The 20,582-nt window shown below is 35.8% G+C and overlaps 1 protein-coding gene across 1 annotated transcript in view; it reads left to right on the top strand.

Annotated features, from left to right (window-relative positions):
- PDCL2 (phosducin like 2) overlaps window positions 1-20,582 on the top strand; it is a 36,011-nt gene extending 15,429 nt beyond the window's left edge. Inside the window, exons 4-6 of the mRNA XM_047091700.1 lie at window positions 9,945-10,088; window positions 16,791-16,999; window positions 20,425-20,582. Coding sequence (XP_046947656.1) covers window positions 9,945-10,088; window positions 16,791-16,999; window positions 20,425-20,582 — 511 coding nt within the window. The remainder of the gene's footprint in view (window positions 1-9,944; window positions 10,089-16,790; window positions 17,000-20,424) is intronic.

Below are 20,582 nucleotides of genomic sequence, written 5' to 3'. Positions count from 1 at the left end.
TGTAAGAAGGAACCAAAAAGATATTCTAAGACTAAAAAGTACAATAAAAATTGAAATGAAATATATACTAGAGGGCTTCAAAAATCAGATTTGAACAAGCTGAAGAAAGAACAAATTTGAAGAGAAGACAATTGAAATTATGGAGTCTGAGGAATAGAAGAAAAAAAGAATGAAGTGAACAGAGACTAATTGGCTTTGTGATACACTAAGTGAGCCAACTTATGTGGTATAAGAGTCCCAGCAGAAGAAAAGAGAAAGGGACAGAAAGAATATTTGAAAAAATAATGTCTGAAAACTTCCCAAATTTAACAAAAGACACAAATCTCCAAATCCATGATGCTCAACGGGTTCCAAGTAGTATCAACTCAAAGAGACCCACACAAAGACACATCATAATCAACTATCAAAAGATAAAAACAAACTTGAAATCAATGAGAGAGAAGTAAAGTGTCACATACAATGGACCTTTAATAAAACTGTCAGTTTCTCATCAGAAATCTTGGAGGCCAGAAAGCAGTGAATTGGTATATTTTAATTGCTGCAAAACAACAACAATACCACACAACACTACCAACTGAGAATTCTTCATTTGGCAAAACTATGTTGCAAATGAAGGATAAATTAAGACATTAATTTAAGCTAAGTGAGTTTGTTACTACTAGAATTGCCCTAAAAAAGTAGTCCTTCTTGCTGAAGTTTAAAAGGCACTAGACAGTAACTCAAAGCTTTATGAAGAAGTAAGTAACATAAAGGTAACTACATAAGCAAATATAAAAGCCAGAATGACTCAGCTTTTGGTTCTTAACTCTTGTCTTTTCCTGTATGATTTAAAAGGCAAACACATAAAACAGCAATTTTTTTTTCATAAAACAACAATTATAAGTTGATGTTGATGTACAATGTATAACAATGTAGTTTGTAACAATGACAGCATGAAAGAGGAGGGATGGAGGTGTATACAAGTGGAGCATTTGTCTAGTATTGAAACTAAGTTGGTATTATTCACAGTAGGTCATCATAAGATACTAATTTTAATCCTTAAGGTAAATGCTAAGAAAAAAACTAAAAGATTACAGAATGGAAAAGAAGAAGCAAATTAAAATGGCATATTACAAAAATCAACTAAATATAAAGGAAGAATCGGACAAAAAGCAAATAAGAAACACAAAAGAGCTAAATGGCAGAAGTCCTTCATTAACAAGAATTGCTTTGTCGCGTTGGTCCCAGCCTATTGAGAATGATATTGTTGGTGAGGAATGCCTGAGGCATTCATCTGGGCCTGTATTACTCACATTTTGTGGCTGGACTAGCCCTTTGGTTCTTATTATGATTGTAGGATACGCTTTAGCAAAAACCCCACCAGGAACCATTGAGGAAAAAGATTTATTACTCATAGGTGCTGGAAGCTACATGGCATGCCTAAAGGCCACATAGCCAGATTATTAGGGAGTAAGAGTACAGAGCTGGGGCTCTGCCTTTACTAGGGTCCAATGGTGGGGTGTTTAGGTTTCACAGGTTTACTCTTTATTGGCTAATTTAGTGCATAAGAGCTGGAATTAGGACATGGGAAAGGAGAAGCTGGTCATTCAAGCAGTCTAGTTTACCCAGGGGTTTCTGAAAGAGGGGTCCTCATAGGTGGGGGCAGCCTAATTCCTTATCTGGTTGTTTTGCTAGTAGCTGTGTCATACAGCTGGCACTGTGTTTTTCAAGATGGATGTCTTTTGAAATGGACTCCTCAGCAACCAAAAGCTCAACGTCAGGCACTTACAGTACAATCAAAAAACTTCATGTCAGACACTTACATTACGTAGTTTAAATGTAAATGGATTTTAAATTAATTGATCTCCAATTAAAGGCAGATATTGGCAGAATGAATACAAAGAAACACAACCCATGTCCTGAAAACCAAAGACATCTTGAGAAAGAACAAAATTGGAGGACTCATACTTCCAGACTTTGAAACTTACTACAAAGTGACAGTAATCAAAACAATGTAGTAGTGACATAATAAGAGACATACAGATCACTAGAATAGGATAGAGAGCCCAGAAAGAAACCCTCACATATATAGTCAAATGATTTTCAACAAGGTGTCAAGACCATTCAATCTTTTCAACAAATGGCACTGGGAAAACTAGATTTCTACATGGAGAAGAATAAGTTGGACTCCTACCTCATATCATAAACAACAAATAACAGAAAATGGATCAAAGACCTAAATATAAGAACTAAAACTTATGGGGAAAACATAAGGGGAAACATCCATGACATTGGATTTGGCAATGATTTCTTGGATATGACACCAAAAGCACAGCAACAAAAGAAAAAATAGATAAACTGGACTTTATCAAAATTTTACACTTTTGTACAAAATTTTACAAGAGAATGAAAAAATAACCCACAGAATGGGAGAAAATATTTGCAAATTATATGTATAAATATATCATGTAGGATTACTAACCAGAATATATAAAGAATTCCTAAAACTCAGCAACAAAAGACAACTCAATTTAAAAACATGCAAAGGACTTGAATAGACATTTCTCCAATGCAGGTATACAAATGGAAAGTAAGTACATGAAAAGATGATCAACTTAGTCATTAGGAAAATGCAAATCAAAAACATGAGATTCCATTTCTTTCCTACTAGGGTGGTTATAGTAAGAAGACAGACAATAAAAGTTGGTGAGCATGTGGAGAAATTGGAACCCTCATACGTTGCTAGTGGGAATGTAAAATGGTGCACTGCTTTGAAAAATAGTCTGGAATTTCCTCAGATGTTAAATATAGAATTACCATATGATTCACAATTCCACTTGGATGTGTATATATCCAAGAAAACTGAAAACATAAAATATGTATATGAATGTTCATAGCACTATTCAAAACAGCCAAAAAGTACAAAATGTGAATATCTGTCAACTGGGGAGAGGATAAACAAATTACAGTATATCAGACAATGGAATATTACCAGCCATTTAAAGAAATGTGGTACTGATATATGATACAATACAATTGAGCCTTTAAAATATTATGCTAAGTGAAAGAAGCCAGTAACAGAAGGCCATATTTTATATGATCCCACTTATATGAAATGTCCAGGATAGGAAAATTCATAGAGACAGAAATTATTAATTACCATGGCCTGTGATGGGAATAAGTGCAGATGGGGGAATAAGGAATAACTTTGGAGCAATAAAAATATTCTAGGATTAAATAGTGGTAATGGATGCATAACTTTGTGAATGTTTTAAAAATGACTGAATTGCACACTTCAAATAGTTGGATTTTGTTTTTCATTTTCTTTTTACTTTATTTATTTATTTATTTATTTAGAGAAAGAGAGTGAGTCAGGGACGGGCAGAGAGAGGGGAAGAGAGGATCTTAAGCAGGCCCTGTGCCCAGCACGGACCCTGGCGTGGGACTCAATCTCATGACTGTGAGTTCATGACCTGAGCCGAAATCAAGAGTGGAACGTTTAACCAACTGAGCCACCCAGGCGTCCCATATTTTTTTATAGTTGAATTTTATTATACATGCATGCCTCACTTTATTGCACTTCACTTTATTGCACTTTGCAGATACTGTCTTTTTTATGCATTGGAAGCTTGTGGCAGCCCTGCCTTGAGCAAGTCTATTGGTGCCATTTTTCTACCGCATTTGCTCACTTCATGATTGTCACATTTTGGTATTCTCACAATATTTCAAGCTTTTTTATTATTATTATATTTGTCATGGTAATCTGTCATCAGTGATTATGACTCTCTGAAAGCTCAGATGATGGTTAGCATTTTTTAAAGGAATAATGTGTTTATTTGCTATTTATTTTTATTTTGTGAAGGTATGTAAATTTTTTAGACATAACGATATTGTGCTCTTAATGGACTACAGCATAGTGTAAACATAACTTTTATACACGCTGGGAAACCAGAAAATCCACTTGACTCACTTTATCGTGAGTTTCACTTTATTGCAATGGTCTGGAACAGAACTCACAAAATCTTCAAGGTATGTTTATATATGAATTATATTACAATTAAAATGTAAAGATCATGGAGGAACTGAAATATTCATATGACCACTCTGGAAAGCAGTTTGGCAATTTCATACAAAGTTACATATACATTTAACATATAACCCAGCACTCACATTTCTGAGGGAATTGAAGATCTATGTCAATACAGAGAATTGTACATGAATGTTCATAATAGCTAAAAACAAAACAACGTAAAAGTCCATTGATGCGATGAATACATGTGGAGTGAATAAACAAATTGTAGTGTATTCACATAATGGAATACTACTCTGTAGGAACAGAAAGCAAACTAGTGATACACATAGTAACTTTGGTAAAATTCGAAAGCATTATGCTAAATGAAAGAAGCCAGGCCAGGAGAATATTTGATATATGATCATTTGCATCATTTAAAAATATGATTTTTTGATGAAAATATAAATTTCCAAAATTGACTCAATAAGAGATGGAAAAACATTATTGAGAAGATAAACGGATTCCTAAAATTTGTTCTCCAGCTGATTTTTCTCTACTTTCAAGGCACAGATAATCTCTATGTTTTTATAAAGATGGAGAGTTTACTAATTTGTTGCATAAAACATGGTTATATTTATTGATAATATAACACTGATTTTCACAATCAGACAAGGTTCATACAGAAAGGAAATAAAACTCATGACTCAGGTTGGTTGGTCAAAATAACCACCCAACATTGTTAATAAAAATGTATATTTCTCATGTGTATCGACCTTATGACAATGCAACTAGCAAAATTCAGACTGTGGGAAACCTTGGACAAACAATCCAGTGTCCTTTGATAAAGAAATTGCCAGGGGGAAAAAGTAGATGGAAATAATCTGGATTAAATTAGATTTAAGAAGTATAATAACCATATGTATAAATCTAATTTGGATCCTCATTTGAGTAAACAAACTTTAAAAAATGGAGATAATACTCAACGCTGTTGAACACTTACATGGTTAACTTGGTAAATTTTATGTATATTTTATGTATTTTAGAATAGGATTATTCGAACATTATATGACTATATTAAGGAATTATTGTTTTACGTGTGATTGTGCTATGTGAATTAAATTTTTTAAAGTATCCTCATCTTTTGGAGATACATAATGAAATATTTACAGATGAAATTACATGATGTCTTATATTTGCTTCAGAATAGCCCGTGAGATGGGAAGTTAACAGGGGTAAAAATGTAAGATGTAGAGATGTAAGATGTAGAGATTGGCCATGAATAGAAATAATTGATGGAAGATGCATGCATCTGGGGTCTCTTTACCTTTGTATATTTTGATAACTGTCCATAATATAGTTTGAAATACACATTCCTGAGATCAGAATGAAGAGGTAATAATCAGTAAATTTGGGTTGGGATCTCAGGAATATGTCAATCTTTGGAACCTGCTATACCTAAGTGATTCTCACACAGGATGTCCATATGCCTTAACTTGGAAAACATTGCTTTAGACCAATGTCACTTTTGAAACATAGATGCAAAAATCTTAAATACAATATTGACAAATAAAATAGCATATTAAAATCATTATATATGGTGAATAATTAGAATTTATTCAAAGAATGCAAGGATTGTTCAATGATGGCAATCCTACTAATGTAATCATTTATGTCAGCAGAATTTATTGAGATAATTAATGCTTCTGTAACATGCAACTTCAAATTCACAGTGGTTTCACACAGGAAAGTTCCTTACTCAGGAACTTCAGTGACTCTTCTGTTACTCTGAAGAGTTTCTTCAGTGACTCTTCTCTGGGTGATGACTAGGGATCTGGGCTCTTTTCATTAGGGCCACATCATGTCAGCATCCTTTCCCTCCGGCTTGTGGACTAGGGAGACAGTGTGAAAGACAGCATGGGACATTGCAGGGGTGAGTCACAGAAATGCATATTTCACTTTCACTCTTGATCTACTGGACATAATCCAGTCTCCTGGGCCTAATCTAACCACAAAGGAAGCTGGCAAATGTAGTCTTCCTGTGAGCCCTGGAAGAGAAAGCTATACTAATGACCAGCCAGTTTCTGCCACAGAGATGAAAGAGAGATACTACATGTGCAAGTTCTTTCACTTGCATATTCCATATCAAAAGTCCAAGTTTAATTGCCACCAGTTTGTGCCACATTTATTTTCATATCTCAGTTGTCACTTTGGATCTAAGGAAAAAGGGACCTGTATCCTTTCAAAAGTTGTTATTAACAAGGGAAAATTCTGTAGTCATCCTGATAGTGGTGATATAAAGCAAATTCCTCATTTAAAGCCAAAACAAAACAAAAATTTTAAGAATTGTAAAAGCAGTTTTACATTCACAGCAAAATGAGTGGAAGGTATAGAGATTCCAATATACCCCCTGCCCCAGCAAATGCATAGTCTCCAGCATTATCAACATCTCCCACCAGAATGATAGATTTGCTATAATTGATGAACCTACATCAATACATCAGAATCACCCAAAGTCTACAGTGTTTATACAGTACAGTCCATTTTTAGTGTTGTATTTTCTATAAGTTTGGACAAGTGCATAATGATGTATCCATCATTATGGTATCATACAAAGTATTTTCACTACCCTAAAAATTCTCTGTAGTCTGCCTATTTGTCCCCTCCCCATTGCAAATCTCTGGCAACTGCTGATTTTTTTATTGTCTCCATACCTTGCCTTTCCAGATTGTCATGTAGTTGGGGTCATAGTTTGTAGCCTTCCCAGATTGGCTTCTTTCACTTGTAATATGCATTTAAGTTTCTTCCATGTCTTTTCATGGCTTGAGAGCTCATTTCTTTTTAGCACTGAATAATACTACATTATCTGGATACACCACAGTTTATCCATTCACTTACTTAAGGATATCTGAGTTACTTCCAAGTTTGGGCTATGATAAATTATTTTAAAGCTGCTATAAACACCCACGTGTAGGTTTTTGTGTAGACATAGTTTTCACTCCTTTGGGTAAATACCAAGGAGCATGATAGCAGGATCGTATGGTAAGAGTTTGTTTAATTATATAAGAAACCTCCAAACCATCTTCCAAAAGGTGACCATTTTGTATTCCAACCAGCAATGAATGAGAGTTCCTGTTGCTCCACATCCTCTCAATCATTTGGTGTCAGTGTTGTAGATTTTGGCCATTTAAAGATATGTTGTTCTCTCTTGTTTCAGTTTGCATTTCCTTGATGACATAGATGTGGAGTATCTTTTAATATGCTTATTTGTCATCAATATTTTTTGGTGAGTTGCCTGTTCAGGTCTTTGGCCCATTTTTGAATCAGGTTGTTTGTTTGTTTTCTGATTGTTGAGGTTTTAGGGTTCTTTGTATATTTTAGATAATACTCCTTCATCAGATGTACCTTCTTTCTTCTAGTCTTTGCAAAGAAGGTACGTCCCTAGAGACAATAATTGTTGTAGTGGTTTTCTGATCCCCAGTGTAGGTTGATAGTAGAACACAATTGAAATAGTAGTTCCAGATTCCCCAGTTTCTGGATTGCAGCAGGGAAAGCTATTCATTCCTTTGGCAGACCAGTTTTGAGTGTTGTTTTGGAAGTCATTCTTGGTAGCCAAGCCTAGAGTCTTCATCTTTGTACTGAGTGGTGTGTAAAATACTTAATCCCCCAGATTAAGCTTTCTGCTGCTTTCTGTTTTTGTGAGTAAATCCCAACTGATAATTGTTAGGTGAAAAATGCAGGCCATTGGAAAGAAAGAAAGAAACAAAGAAAGAAAGAAGAAAGAAAAGAAAAGAAAGGAAGGAAGGAAGAAGAAAGAAAAGAAAGAAAAGAAAAGAAAAAGAAGAAAGGAGAAAGAAAAATGAGGCCGTTGAACACTATATCCCTTTCTGATGGCAAAACCAACCCAGGTGTTTAATTCTACTGAATTGCAAAGAAAAATGAGGAGGAGAAGGTGCAGAAGTAGAGGAGGAAGATAGTCACACCATTAAGTAGGGCATGGTGCCATCACTGGAACAAAAACTTTTTGAAATTTTTGGCAGATATAAGCCAGTGAGATCAAATTGAGGGAAGTTAATGATAGTGATGCTAAATACTCAGTGCAAACAAAACTGGGCTCCCAAAAGATTTTTGGAGTAACTGTAAGTTCTGAATATCTGAGCCAGTACGAGGAAAATTGAAGGATTTCAGTTTGAAAGTTGTGAGAAGGCCCTAGATTTGAATTCCTGTTCTTGGCATTCTTCTCTAGGCTTCATTTTGCTTGATTTACTTGTTATGTAAAGTGAGTGGTTTTACCTGATATGGTTCTAACACATGCAATAAAGACAGAATGTTCTAAAATATACCCAGGATTTAGGTTTGGCCATGCCGACAGAACAGGAGATAATTGCCATGGTGAAGATAGTTTATTACTCAGTTCTCAAGAGTAGTGGGCATGCCCTACAATGCAGGGCCATACAGGGAAGCATCAGAGTTGGTTAAGAGGCAGAAGGAGTGAGGGGATAGTATGGACATAACTCTTCATTGTGATTTCTGTGGGAAAGGTAAGCTAAGCAGGGTGAGCAGATGTATGATTGGCTAGTTGAATAATTTTGGCAGGCTCTGGGCTGTAGAGGCTGCCTCTAGTTGTCTGATTCCTGGGCCAGGAAAGATTAGGGAATAGGAAGAGTGCCTCAGGCCAATAAAGGAGGTGGTTGAAGGATTGGGCTCTGAATTAGTTGGTTTGCTTTTAAGAAATGTGCTCTGCAGTGAGTATTTGCTATCTTTAGAAATTACCCAGCCCTGGGAGAGGCAGTCTCTCCAGGATCAGCAAGGTCCCAGATGCCAGAGCATCAATACAGAAAATAAGAAAATAAAGGGCCTGGTGGGCTCAATCAGTACAGTATGTGACTCTTGATCTTGGAGTTGTGAGTTCAAGCTCCATGTTGGACATGGAGATTACTTAAAATTTTTTTTTTTCATTATACACAAAATAAGAAAATCTAGTTGATACACAGAGAAAGAAAGGAGTGTGTACTCCCAGATAACTTAGAGGTATGGAATCAGTAACCTTTAAGAAACTTGTAGGTGTGTTGGAAACTCTGGATCCAAGTGTTCCACAACTAAATCAAAACATGCAAATTTTGAGAAAGTTTTTAAACAAAGTTTCAAGGTCCTCTATGGGTGAATAACTAGTTTCAAGGTCCTCTATGGGTATTTATTGAATACTCATTGTGTGCTAGGCACCATCCTAAGAAATCTACATATGTTATCTCATTTAATCCCCAACAATCCTGGGTAAATAAGTATTAATATTATTCCCATTTGCAGTTGCAGACCTGAAGCTTAGAGTGATTAAATAACTTGCCTGAGCTTATGCTGCTCATAAGTAGGAGTTGGCATTTAAACCCAGTTTAGTCTTAGAGTGATCACCCTTCTCTACCACCTCTCTACCTGCAATAAAGTTATAACAAGTAATTACACGTGTTCGCAAAGGCTTTGGACCGAAGTTCAGCTCAGCATGATAGTTAAGAGCATGTAAACAGGGTGAGAATAGTACTAACTTGATAAAGTTAAATTAGTTAATGTAGTGCACTTAAAACAGTGCCTGGCAACATAGTAAGCACTCAATAAATGTTAGCTATTATTATTATGTATATGCTTCCTTAGTATTTAACCTGTGTATATATGAGAATTTGTTGGCTCAATGCCCTCTATAGCTATGATTAAGACCTAGCCTTAAATAAAAATAAATTTAAAAGTCAATAGCTAACTCCTCTTTGCAATATTCATAACACAAATACCCATATGAAAAGAGGAATTGGAATTATAAGAGCATTAATAGTTATTCTTACATTCTTTAAAGTGTTTGATATGTACTAGCATGACATTCATCTCCCTAAATTGTTTCTGTGTATAGGAATGACCTGAAGACTATAACAATTTTCTTATGTAATTTCATTTTATTTTTTTTAATTAGAGAAAAGCGGTTACAGGAATGGAAAGCTCTTAAGATAAAACAAAAATTTGGGGAATTAAGAGAAATTTCTGGAAATCAGTATGTGAATGAAGTCACAAATGCAGAAAAAGATGTGTCAGTTATAATTCATTTATACAGATCAAGGTAATTACCATAGTATTTCTGTAAAATGTTAATATACTAATGTTTTAAGATATTTATGCCTGGTTTTGAGGCTTTATAAGGCATATGACAAAGACCACTGAAGAAAAGAAAAATTATACATATGTATATACACATACATTATACATATGTATATACATATACATATACATATATATGTGTATATACATATATGTATGTATGTGTATATATATATACACATAATGTTAAAAAACAAAATTCAAGTAAAAATCAAGTAAAATTGAAGATCTAATTGACTTCATTAAACAATTAATGAATCAGGCAGCATCCTATCTAGAACAAATGTAGAGGGGAGCTCCAAAGAGTTGTACAAAATGCAAGGCTTTTATAGGAAGGAGGGCGGACAGGAAGTTATTAGTAAAAGAAAAGGAAGGATTGTTTCTCTTAGGGGGAATACAGGGGTGTTCTTATTAGATGGATCACCTCATCTTCCTTTGGGGAATGGAGAGCCCATGTAACAGATTACCTCATTTGGTACTAACCAGAAAATTCCAGATTGATTAAATTCCACTTCTGAAGAGGTCAAAACTGCAATAAGTATTTGTTTGCTGTCTTGGGGGCAAGTGACTCCACCTTGGGCCTTGTGGCTTCCTTTTTAATGTGTACTTAATATACAAATGGAGTAATTGGCTTCAGGGATTAAATTAGATATTTTAATATGTTTTCTTGTCTCATTTAAAGAATTTGTGGCACTTCTGAAAGAATAACACTCTTTCAGGGCACCTGGCTGGCTCAGTTAGAAGAACATGCAACTCTTGATCTCCGGAGTTGTGAGTTTGAGTCCCACATTGGGTATGGAAACTACTTAAATAAGTGAATGAATTAAAAAGAAAAAAAAGAGGGGCACCTGGGTGGCTCAGTCAGTTAAGCATCCAACTCTTGATTTTGGTTCAATTCATGATCTCATGGTCATGGGATTGAGTCCCATGTCAAGCACCCCCCCCGTCCAGCTCCACATTGAGCATGGAGCCTGCTTAAGATTCTCTCTCTCTCCCTTTCTCTCTGCCCCTCCTCCATGCATGCACACTTTCTCTCAGAAAAAGAAGAAAGAAAGAAAGAAAGAAAGAAAGAAAGAAAGAAAGAAAGAAAGAAAAAGAAAAATGACATTCTCTGGCAGTTATTTTTTTGTTAGCTTATTATGGAAAATTTCAAACATACTGAAAAGTAGAAAGAATGATAAAATGAATACCCTAAATGCCAGCCAGGTAGATTTGAAAATGAACATTTTGCCATTTTTGTATCTTTTTGTCTGTATGTGGGTATATGCCTGTGTACCTATCTGCAGGATCATTTCAAACTAAATTACACACAGCGTGAAGCTTTACTCCTGAGTACTTCAGCATGCATCTTCAAAATATAAGGGCATTTCTCTATATGACCACAATACTGTTTTCTCACCTAACAAAATTAGTTATAATTCCAAAATTAATAATAATCGACAAAGGATCCAGTTAAGGATCATGCAGTACATTTGGATATATCATGTCTCTGAAGTCTCTTTTAATAGAACAATTCCCTCATACTCACCTCTACTCCCCAAGCAGTTAATTTGTAGTGCCTACTTGTACTAAGTTTAACCCAAGTGTCCCCAGGCCTTACCAGCCTGGTATATGATAATTGGGTAGAGTGGCCCATTCCCCAACTCTGTGTCACAGAGATCCTGCAAGCTCCCAGAGTTTCACAAATCTCTCTAGAGTTAGGTCCCAGCAACTCTGCCTGGGTGCCAAGCCAGTCCAGGAACATAGGTGATGCCAATTGCCCTCATTGTTTTCATCCATTCTCTGAATAAAAGATTTTTTTCTCCAGGTCCTCAGAGAAACTCTGTACAGAGCAATTTATGCAGATTAGGGCCCTGCTATTTACCAGCTCACCAGTTCCTCACACGAATTTTGAGAGGACACCAGGCTCCATAAAAGAAGACATGACTGTTATTGTAACTAAAATGCTTGGTAATTAATTTTTGAGTAGTTTAAGGCCTTAAAAAGAATCTTTCGCATTATCTGATTTTGTACTACTTATCTGATTTTGATTTCTCACGCATAAATATGAGAAACACGGACATTTACAATAATGGGATCTGTGCGTGAGAAGTGTTATATACAAATAGCTTACTAAATATCTTTTCTGAGACCCAGAATAGATGTTGGTTCTGAATGCCCATACCATGGCATAAAATTATTTACTTTAACAGTTATTTCTGGATACATTAATTAAATTTCACAAATAATTTTCAAAAATTCATGCAAGAGATTGATGTGTTATAGTTTCAGCTAGGCTGTTTCAAACTATCATATAACTTTGGACTCAAAGGATAAGCATCTTTTTAAAATAATATTTAAAAAAATTTTTGTAACATTTATTTATTTTTGAGAGAGAGAGACAGCGAGCTGAGAAGGGGAAGAGAGAGAGAGGGAGACACAGAATCTGAAGCTGGCTCCAGGCTGTCAGCACAGAGCCTGACGCAGGGCTTGAACCCACGAACTGGGAGACCATGACCTGAGCCGAAGTCTAGCACTCAACTGACTGAACCACCCAGGCGCCCCTTAAAATAATATTTTAAGTGTTTGTGACCTCAGAGGGCACTCAATCTAAGATAGTTACATAAAATATTTTTTTTCTTGACACTAAGAAAATGTATTCATGTGTTGCTATAGAACATACATTTTAAGAAAATTAATCTATAATCAAATTAATCTCTCTATATTTTATTTTTATTTGAGAGAGAGAGAGAGAGAGCAAGCACATGAGTAGGGGAGGAGCACAGAGAGAGGGAGAGAGAGAGAATCCCAAAAGCAGGCCCCATGCCCAGCACAGAGTCTGATGTGGAACTCAATCTCACAACCGTGAGATCATGACCTGAGCCACCCAGGCGCCCCTATAATAAAATTTATAAAACAGAAAAAATTTATTTATATTACAAATAGTCCTTAGAAAAGTCTAGTTTTTAACTTAATGGATTTACTCATAATTTCATCTTGTGAAGTGGAATATAACTGTTAAACATATTTGTATTTCTAGCTACCTTCTATAAATTTTATAGGAACATAAGAGCTTGTTTTTTAACTGGGTTCCTAAGTTCTATAATTTTAATGTCTTTTTGCTATTAAATTTATGGAACTGGGCCAACTCTTCATCGAAGTGAAGGCTCAGCTTGCCTAGTGTCCCCTTAGGGGAAGCTAACTCACCCTGGGCCAGTAAGCCTAGTAGCTGAGCTGCTTGGTCAACCTTGATTCTGATTTTATCCAATCTTACACCTGTGCCCAAATTATAATTTTGGGCTTCTACATCATTCCTATGCCAAACGCATATTTTAAAACGTGAAGACCATAAAAAGGCCCTTAATTTGGGCGCCTGGGTGGCGCAGCCGGTTAAGCGTCCGACTTCAGCCAGGTCACGATCTCGCGGTCCGTGAGTTCGAGCCCCGCGTCGGGCTCTGGGCTGATGGCTCAGAGCCTGGAGCCTGTTTCCGATTCTGTGTCTCCCTCTCTCTCTGCCCCTCCCCCGTTCATGCTCTGTCTCTCTCTGTCTCAAAAATAAATAAACGTTAAAAAAAAATTAAAAAAAAAAAGGCCCTTAATTCATGTGCTAATGTCAGAGGTCTCCCTTATATTTTATAGCTCTTCTGGGGTTAAATTCTGGCCCTTGAATTCCAACACCAAATTTATTCCCTTACCATTTGCTGTCAGAATTGTCTTCAGACAAGCACTTTCTCCCTGCACCATAATCTATGACACCATACTTTTCTTTTCTTTTTTTTTTTTTTGTAACGTTTTTATTTATTTTTGAGACAGAGAGAGACAGAGCATGAACGGGGGAGGGGCAGAGAGAGAGGGAGACACAGAATCGGAAGCAGGCTCCAGGCTCTGAGCCATCAGCCCAGAGCCCGACGCGGGGCTCGAACTCACGGACCGTGAGATCGTGACCTGAGCCGAAGTCGGATGCTTAACCGATTGAGCCACCCAGGCACCCCAACACCATACTTTTCTAATTCCACACTTTTCACGATCACCATCAATGTCCACCTGCCTTCTACCATTCATATCACATACCCCATAAGTCTGCTATACCGACTCAGCTCTCATTCTGACAGGAATGATAAAAATCCCTTTGAATTAGATATCTAATTCAGTGGGTGCATTTCACCTATTTGAGAAAAACTGAAACTTATAAAGTCAATTTGTGTTCTTGCTTTGTGTGGAAAACTGATAATTAAGTTAGGCAGTACATACTTTTCTAATATGAAAGTAGGCCACCCACTAAAATAAAGCAGGATCTAGATTTGTAGCAGGTTATAATTATCAAAATGAATGATGTTATATATTCTGAAATGTAAATTAAATGTATAATACATTTAATTTGTTTTTCTTAGCTTTGTTTCTTGCTCTATAAATTGATATACAACATTGTCTAGTATTAAGAGGATGTCTGAGGATTTTGTAGATGCTGGAGATGCAAAAGGCATGTAAGACATCTGTCTGTCATTAAAGAAATTTCAATATAGTAGAGAAAGACAATTAAACATAATAATAAGGTCTACGTGCTAGAATTGAATTCTATACATAGTAGAATAAAAGTACTGAAGAGGGAGTAGTAAGATTTATCCTTGCAAAGAGGGACGTGTGGAACTTTCTATAGAGTGTGTAACTCTTGGTCTTGGCCTCAAAAAATAAGATTCCCTAAGGAGGAAGTAAACAGGATGAATGGGGTGTATTAGATAGAGGTACAGCTTGAAGAAGGATACAGAAATAAGATACAGTATCTTACTTTGGAGGGTTTTAAGTAATGGTAGGAGGCAAAGCAGAATGCTGGGGAGACCACTGAGAACCTTGAAAGCTACACGGAGGAGCCCAGACTTTATTCTAAAGGCAGTGAGGAGCCATGAAGGTAAGCTAGAGGGAAGGGCAGTTGTTACATGATGAGATTTTCATGCTGAGCTCACTTTGTCAGCAGGGTCAAGGATGAATTTTGGGAACCAAGCCTGGAAACAGACTATTTAGGACAATCTGATGTAGCTCAGATAAGAAAGGAAAGGAATAAAGTAATGGAGAGAAAGAGGAGAGGATAGGTATAAGGAGGTAGAAGCAACCTGACTTGATTACTGGTTAGATGGTGTAGAGAAAAGAGGCTTTTGGCTTGAGTGCTAAACTAATAAAATACAGAAGAAATGTATAATATATACATATATAGCAGGTTTTTTTTTCTTTGAAAGAGGAGGAGAGATGCAGTTCATCAGTGCTATCAGAATGGTAAGATTGTACAGTGAATGTGTCTAGTATGAGAAGAGGGTCCAGGAAGAATACCTACATTTGAGGCATAGACAGAAGAAGGAAATCAAAGAAGTAAAAAGGAAATTAATAGAAAGTGTTATCACAAAAGCCAAAAAAGGAGAACCTTTCAAGAAAGGAAGTGAACAGGGCATAGAGATGATTATTTTCTTTTTTATTTGGACTATGAAAAGGAGAGAGAATAGCTATCTGAAGAAGACAGAGTTGTAAGGAAGTCTAAAAAAAAATTAGTAACTTGAATATATTTATAGAAAGTGGAGAAGACTGGGGGTGCCTGGGTGGCTCAGTAGGTTAAGCGTCCAACTCTTGGTTTCGGCTCAGGTCATGATCTCAGTTCATGAGTTTGAACCCTGAGTTGGGCTCTGCGCTGACAGTACAGAGCCTGCTTGGGATTCTCTCTCTCTTCCTCTCTCTGCCCCTCTCCAACTCTCTCGCTCTCCCTCTCTCTCAAAATAGATTAAGAAGAAAAAAAAAAAAAAGAAAGTGGAGAAGACTGAAAAAAAAAACAGGAAAAAAGAGGGCAGAATAACAAGCAGAGAAAGGTCCCACAGGAAATGGAAGGCGTATGGGATAAAGTAAAGGAGTAACTCTGAAACAGTTTGATAAAGCTGTGAGTGATAGAGAAAAGAGACTGAAGAGTGGGTATAATGGGAGTGAAGTGATAGAGCTAGAAGAATTGCACATTCTGGTTACAGTTCCAATCAATGTTTTTGGAAAATTTATTTATTTTTAGTAATCTCTATACCCAAGGTGGGGCTTCAACTCACAACCCCAAGATTAAGAGTCACATGATCTTCTGACTGAGCCAGCCAGGTGCCCCTTAAATATCTGATAGGGAATAGTTCTGGATAATAGGGAACAGGGTGCTGCATGGAGTGGGATGTCAAAGAAAAGTGTGGGTGAAGTATGTTCGAGTAAAGAAATTCAAGGAAGTTTGAGATAAGACAGTTTGGATGTGATAATCTCTTGTGGAAATAAGCCTAAGGCGGTCATAAGAGTTGGAACTTCTTGTTTAAACTTAGAATTGCCAAGGATTCCCTAGAAGTGTGGTTTTTTTTTTCCCCCTGGGTCCTATAAAGTAGGAACTGGCTTGATTAAATTGATGCTAAGTCACATGTGGTTAGCCTTAGTTAGGCATCAAATTCCCATGGCAGCAAGCTTCACTCCCAGGCTGTAATTGTGTTTGTAATTAATATGGGAGGACTTTGCAGTTGGTTCATACTCATTAAAGGTAATAGTAGAGAATTAAAGTTGATATGCTGTTATATTAAAAGAATATCCAAAGCTATATTTTTGTCATGAAGGTGTTTCTCTTACTTCATTAGATTGAGATAAGTAGTCTGTTTTTAAAGATATTGTGTATTATTTTTCTTTTTAGCATCCCAATGTGTTTGTTGGTTAACCAGCATCTTAGTCTTCTAGCAAGAAAGTTTCCAGAAACTAAATTTGTTAAAGCCATCGTGAATAGTTGTATTCAACACTACCATGACAATTGTTTACCAACAATTTTTGTTTATAAAAACGGTCAGATAGAAGGCAAATTCATTGGAATTATAGAATGTGGAGGGATAAATCTCAAGCTAGAAGGTAATGATATTATTTTTAAAATGTTTATTAAAAACAGGTGAAAACTTCCACAAATTAACAAGTAACATGAAAGTTTATTTTCATAAAACATAAGGTTTTTTTCGTCTAGCTTCTGGTGTCTTCTTCTATGTCTCCAGATTAATTTTCCTCAATAATACTCTTGTTATAACATCCACTTGCTTAAATCCTTAATAGTTCCTTGTGGCAAATCAGTTAAAAATACAAAATCTTCTGCTTGAGCATTTCAGCCCACCTATCCAGCTATATTTCTCCAGTGCTTTCTAGTTTCTGTTCCAGCCAGGCTGGTCTTCAGTCACTACCACAGACATACCTTACTCATTTGTGCCTTTATTCTTTGTCTCATACTCCTTCCCTATACCCAAAATACCCCACCATTCTTTATTCTTCCTTCCATGCCCTATTCCTTCGTGGTTTTCCTAGATTTCCATTTTGCTCATTGTGTGATTTTGGACCAATTCATAATCTTGTCTTCCTCTTCTCTATGAAATTTCTGTAGCGTATTTTCTTAATTTATTTTTCACTTATCCACATACTATCCAATTTTGTTAATCAATTCCCTTTATTTTCTTTTCCATTGTACACAGCACTTTATAATTTTATCTTCTTTAAGAATTTTTATTTCCTAACCTACTTTTAAAAAATGTTTTATTTTTTTGAGAGAGAGACAGAGCATGAGCAGGAGAGGGGCAGAGAAAGAGGGAGACACAGAATCTGAAACAGGCTCCAGGCCGAGAACCTGACGCAGGGCTGCAGCTCACAGATCATGAGATCATGACCTGAGCCAAAGTCCGATGCTTAACCGACTGAGCCACCCAGGCACCCACTTCCTAACCTACTTCTAAGGCCATATCTTTGATCTAGTCATTTCTTAAAACTGCTTTAATTCTATTTTATTAAAATCTTTTTCTCACACCATCATGTTAAAGTCATTGGACCTTATCCCTTTAATTTGAAAGAAATTAATACAGGGGCACCTGGGTGGCTCAGTTGGTTGGGCACCAACTTCGGCTCAGGTCATGATCTCACAGTTTGTGAGTTTGAGCCCTGCATCGGGCTCTGCGCTGACAGCTCAGAGTCTGGAGCCCTGCTTTGGATTCTGTGTCTCCCTCCTTGTGCTATCTCTCAAAAATAAATAAATGTTAAAAAAAATAAAAGAAATTAATACATAAGAGTACAAACAATAATATAGTAAACATTCATGTAATCAATTACTGCCAAAAATAACAAATGTGAACATTTATTCATGTTTGCTTGAGTTGTTTCTTTGTTGCTCAAATAAACATTATAGATATAGTTGAAGTTACCTAGATTTTCATTCCTAGTCCCATTCTCCTCCCTGTCTCCCTGGAGGCAGTCACTATCATGAGTAGTATGTTATCTCATCTGTGTTTTTTTTGTTTTTTGGGGTTTTTTTGTGTGTGTGTATAAACATTTTTAAAAAATTGTTGTAAAATGCACATAACATGAAATGTATCCATTTATCTTAACAATTTTTAAAATATACAATACAGTATTATTACTTGTAGTTACTATGCTGTACATTACATCCCCAGGACTTATTTATTTAGCCATTTTTAGGTATATAGTTCAGTGTCATTAAGTACATTCACACTGTTGTGCAACCATTACCATCATCCATCTCTAGAATTTTTTATCTTGCATAACTGCAACTCTATACCCACTGAACAATAGCCCCCTTCATTTCCCTTTTCCTCTAGTCTTGGCAACCACCGTCCACTTTCTGATTCTATGAATTTGGCTACTCTCAGTACCTCATATAAATGAATGATACAGTATTTGTCCCTTTGTGACTGGCTTATTTCACTTAGCATAATGTCCTTAAGGTTCATTCATATTACAGCATTTGTCAGAATTTCCTTCCTTTTTAAGGCTGAATAATATTCCATTTTATGTTTAGACCACGTTTTGTTTATCCATTCATCTGTCCATGGGCACTTGGGTTGCTTCTACTCTTTGGCCATTATGAATCATGCTGCTATGAATGTAAATGTACAAAAATAATCTGTTCTAGTCCCTGCCTTCAATTCTTTTGGGTATTTATTCAGAAGTTGAATTGCTGGATTATATAGTAATTCTATTTTAAGTTTTTGAGAAGTAGCATAGTGTTTTGCACAGTGGCTGCCCCATCTTACACTGCCACCAACAGGGCAGAGGAGTTCCAATTCATCCACATCCTTGCCAACATCTGTTGTTTTCTGTGTGTGTGTGTGTGTGTGTGTGTGTGTGTGTGTTTTGCATAGTACCATTCTAATATATGTGAGGCGTTTTCTCCACTGATTTTTAATGTTTCCTAATGTCATTTTTCATGGTTCCCAAAATGCTTCAATGTATTTCTGAAGTCTCTAATATACCTCTACTATTTGTCTCAACACAGCACTGTGTTTATTACTATAGCTTTATAACAACCTAGTTGTCTCTAGTAGGGCAAGTCTTTTTCAAAATTTCATGTAGATGTTGGAATTAGTCAACTTATGTGAAAAATTCTGTTGATTATTAGAATCATATTTATAGATTGTTGGGAGACTTGATATCCAATAACAGTGAATGTTCCTACCCATGAATGAGATAGATCTCATCATTTATTTTGGTCCTTTATGGTTTTTGTAATTTTCCTCACAGATATATATATCACATTTTGTAACATATTTTATAATTTTCCTCAAGAGTGTGTTTTATAATTTGCTTCATAAATATTCTGTTCGTCTATACAGTACTTAGGAATAAATTTAATAAAATGATGAATTTTCAGGGATTGGGGTTTTTGGCTACCAGTTAAATTCTTTTGGTTTCTCTCAGATATATTTTTGGTATTCATATTTTTATTAAAATTTTCCATTAAAGTTTTCAAATGTGTTGGCATAAGTTTTTCATAGTCTCGTAGCCATATTAGAATCTTTACCCTGACTATGTCCCATGTAAATTCTTTATATGAATTTATTTTTTTCCCTTTTGTGGTCATTTTTGCCTGAGGTATGTCTATTAGTTTCTTCAAAGAACCAGCTTTTGATTTTGTTGGTCACGTATACTGATTTTTTCTACTTTTGCTAAAGTCTTCATTATATTCCTCTTTCAGTTTTTTTTTGGGGGGGGAGGGGGGTTACTTTATTGTTCTTTTCCTAGCTTCTTGATTTAAAATTTTAAGCCACTTATTTTAAGTCAATTTAAAATAAACATCTTAGCCGTAATTTCTCCCTTTAAGTATAACTTTGCTGTATCCAATGTGTATTTTGATATTGTAGTCCTTTCACAGTCACTCAGTTCTAAATATATCTAAATATACACATTAATTTTTTATTAGCATCAACTACTGTTTCATATAGATGAGAAATTCTTTTTATTTTCCAAGATTTTTATCTGATTTAATGATGGGTTATTTATTGCAGAACTTGAATGGAAACTAGCAGAAGTTGGAGCGATACAGACTGATTTAGAAGAAAACCCCAAAAAAGGCATTGTAGATGTGATGGTATCTTCAATTAGAAACACTTCTCTTTATGATGACACTAATAGTTCAAGCAGTGATAATGATGATACCAAATAG

Source organism: Lynx rufus, unplaced genomic scaffold (genome assembly GCF_022079265.1).
Source record: "Lynx rufus isolate CCGP_SWC_20201006 ecotype Redwood Valley unplaced genomic scaffold, mLynRuf1.p SCAF_3, whole genome shotgun sequence".
In the NCBI taxonomy this organism is placed as follows: domain Eukaryota; kingdom Metazoa; phylum Chordata; class Mammalia; order Carnivora; family Felidae; genus Lynx; species Lynx rufus.
The sequence above is the reverse complement of the archived record's forward strand: the minus strand, read 5'-3'. Positions and strand labels throughout refer to the sequence as shown.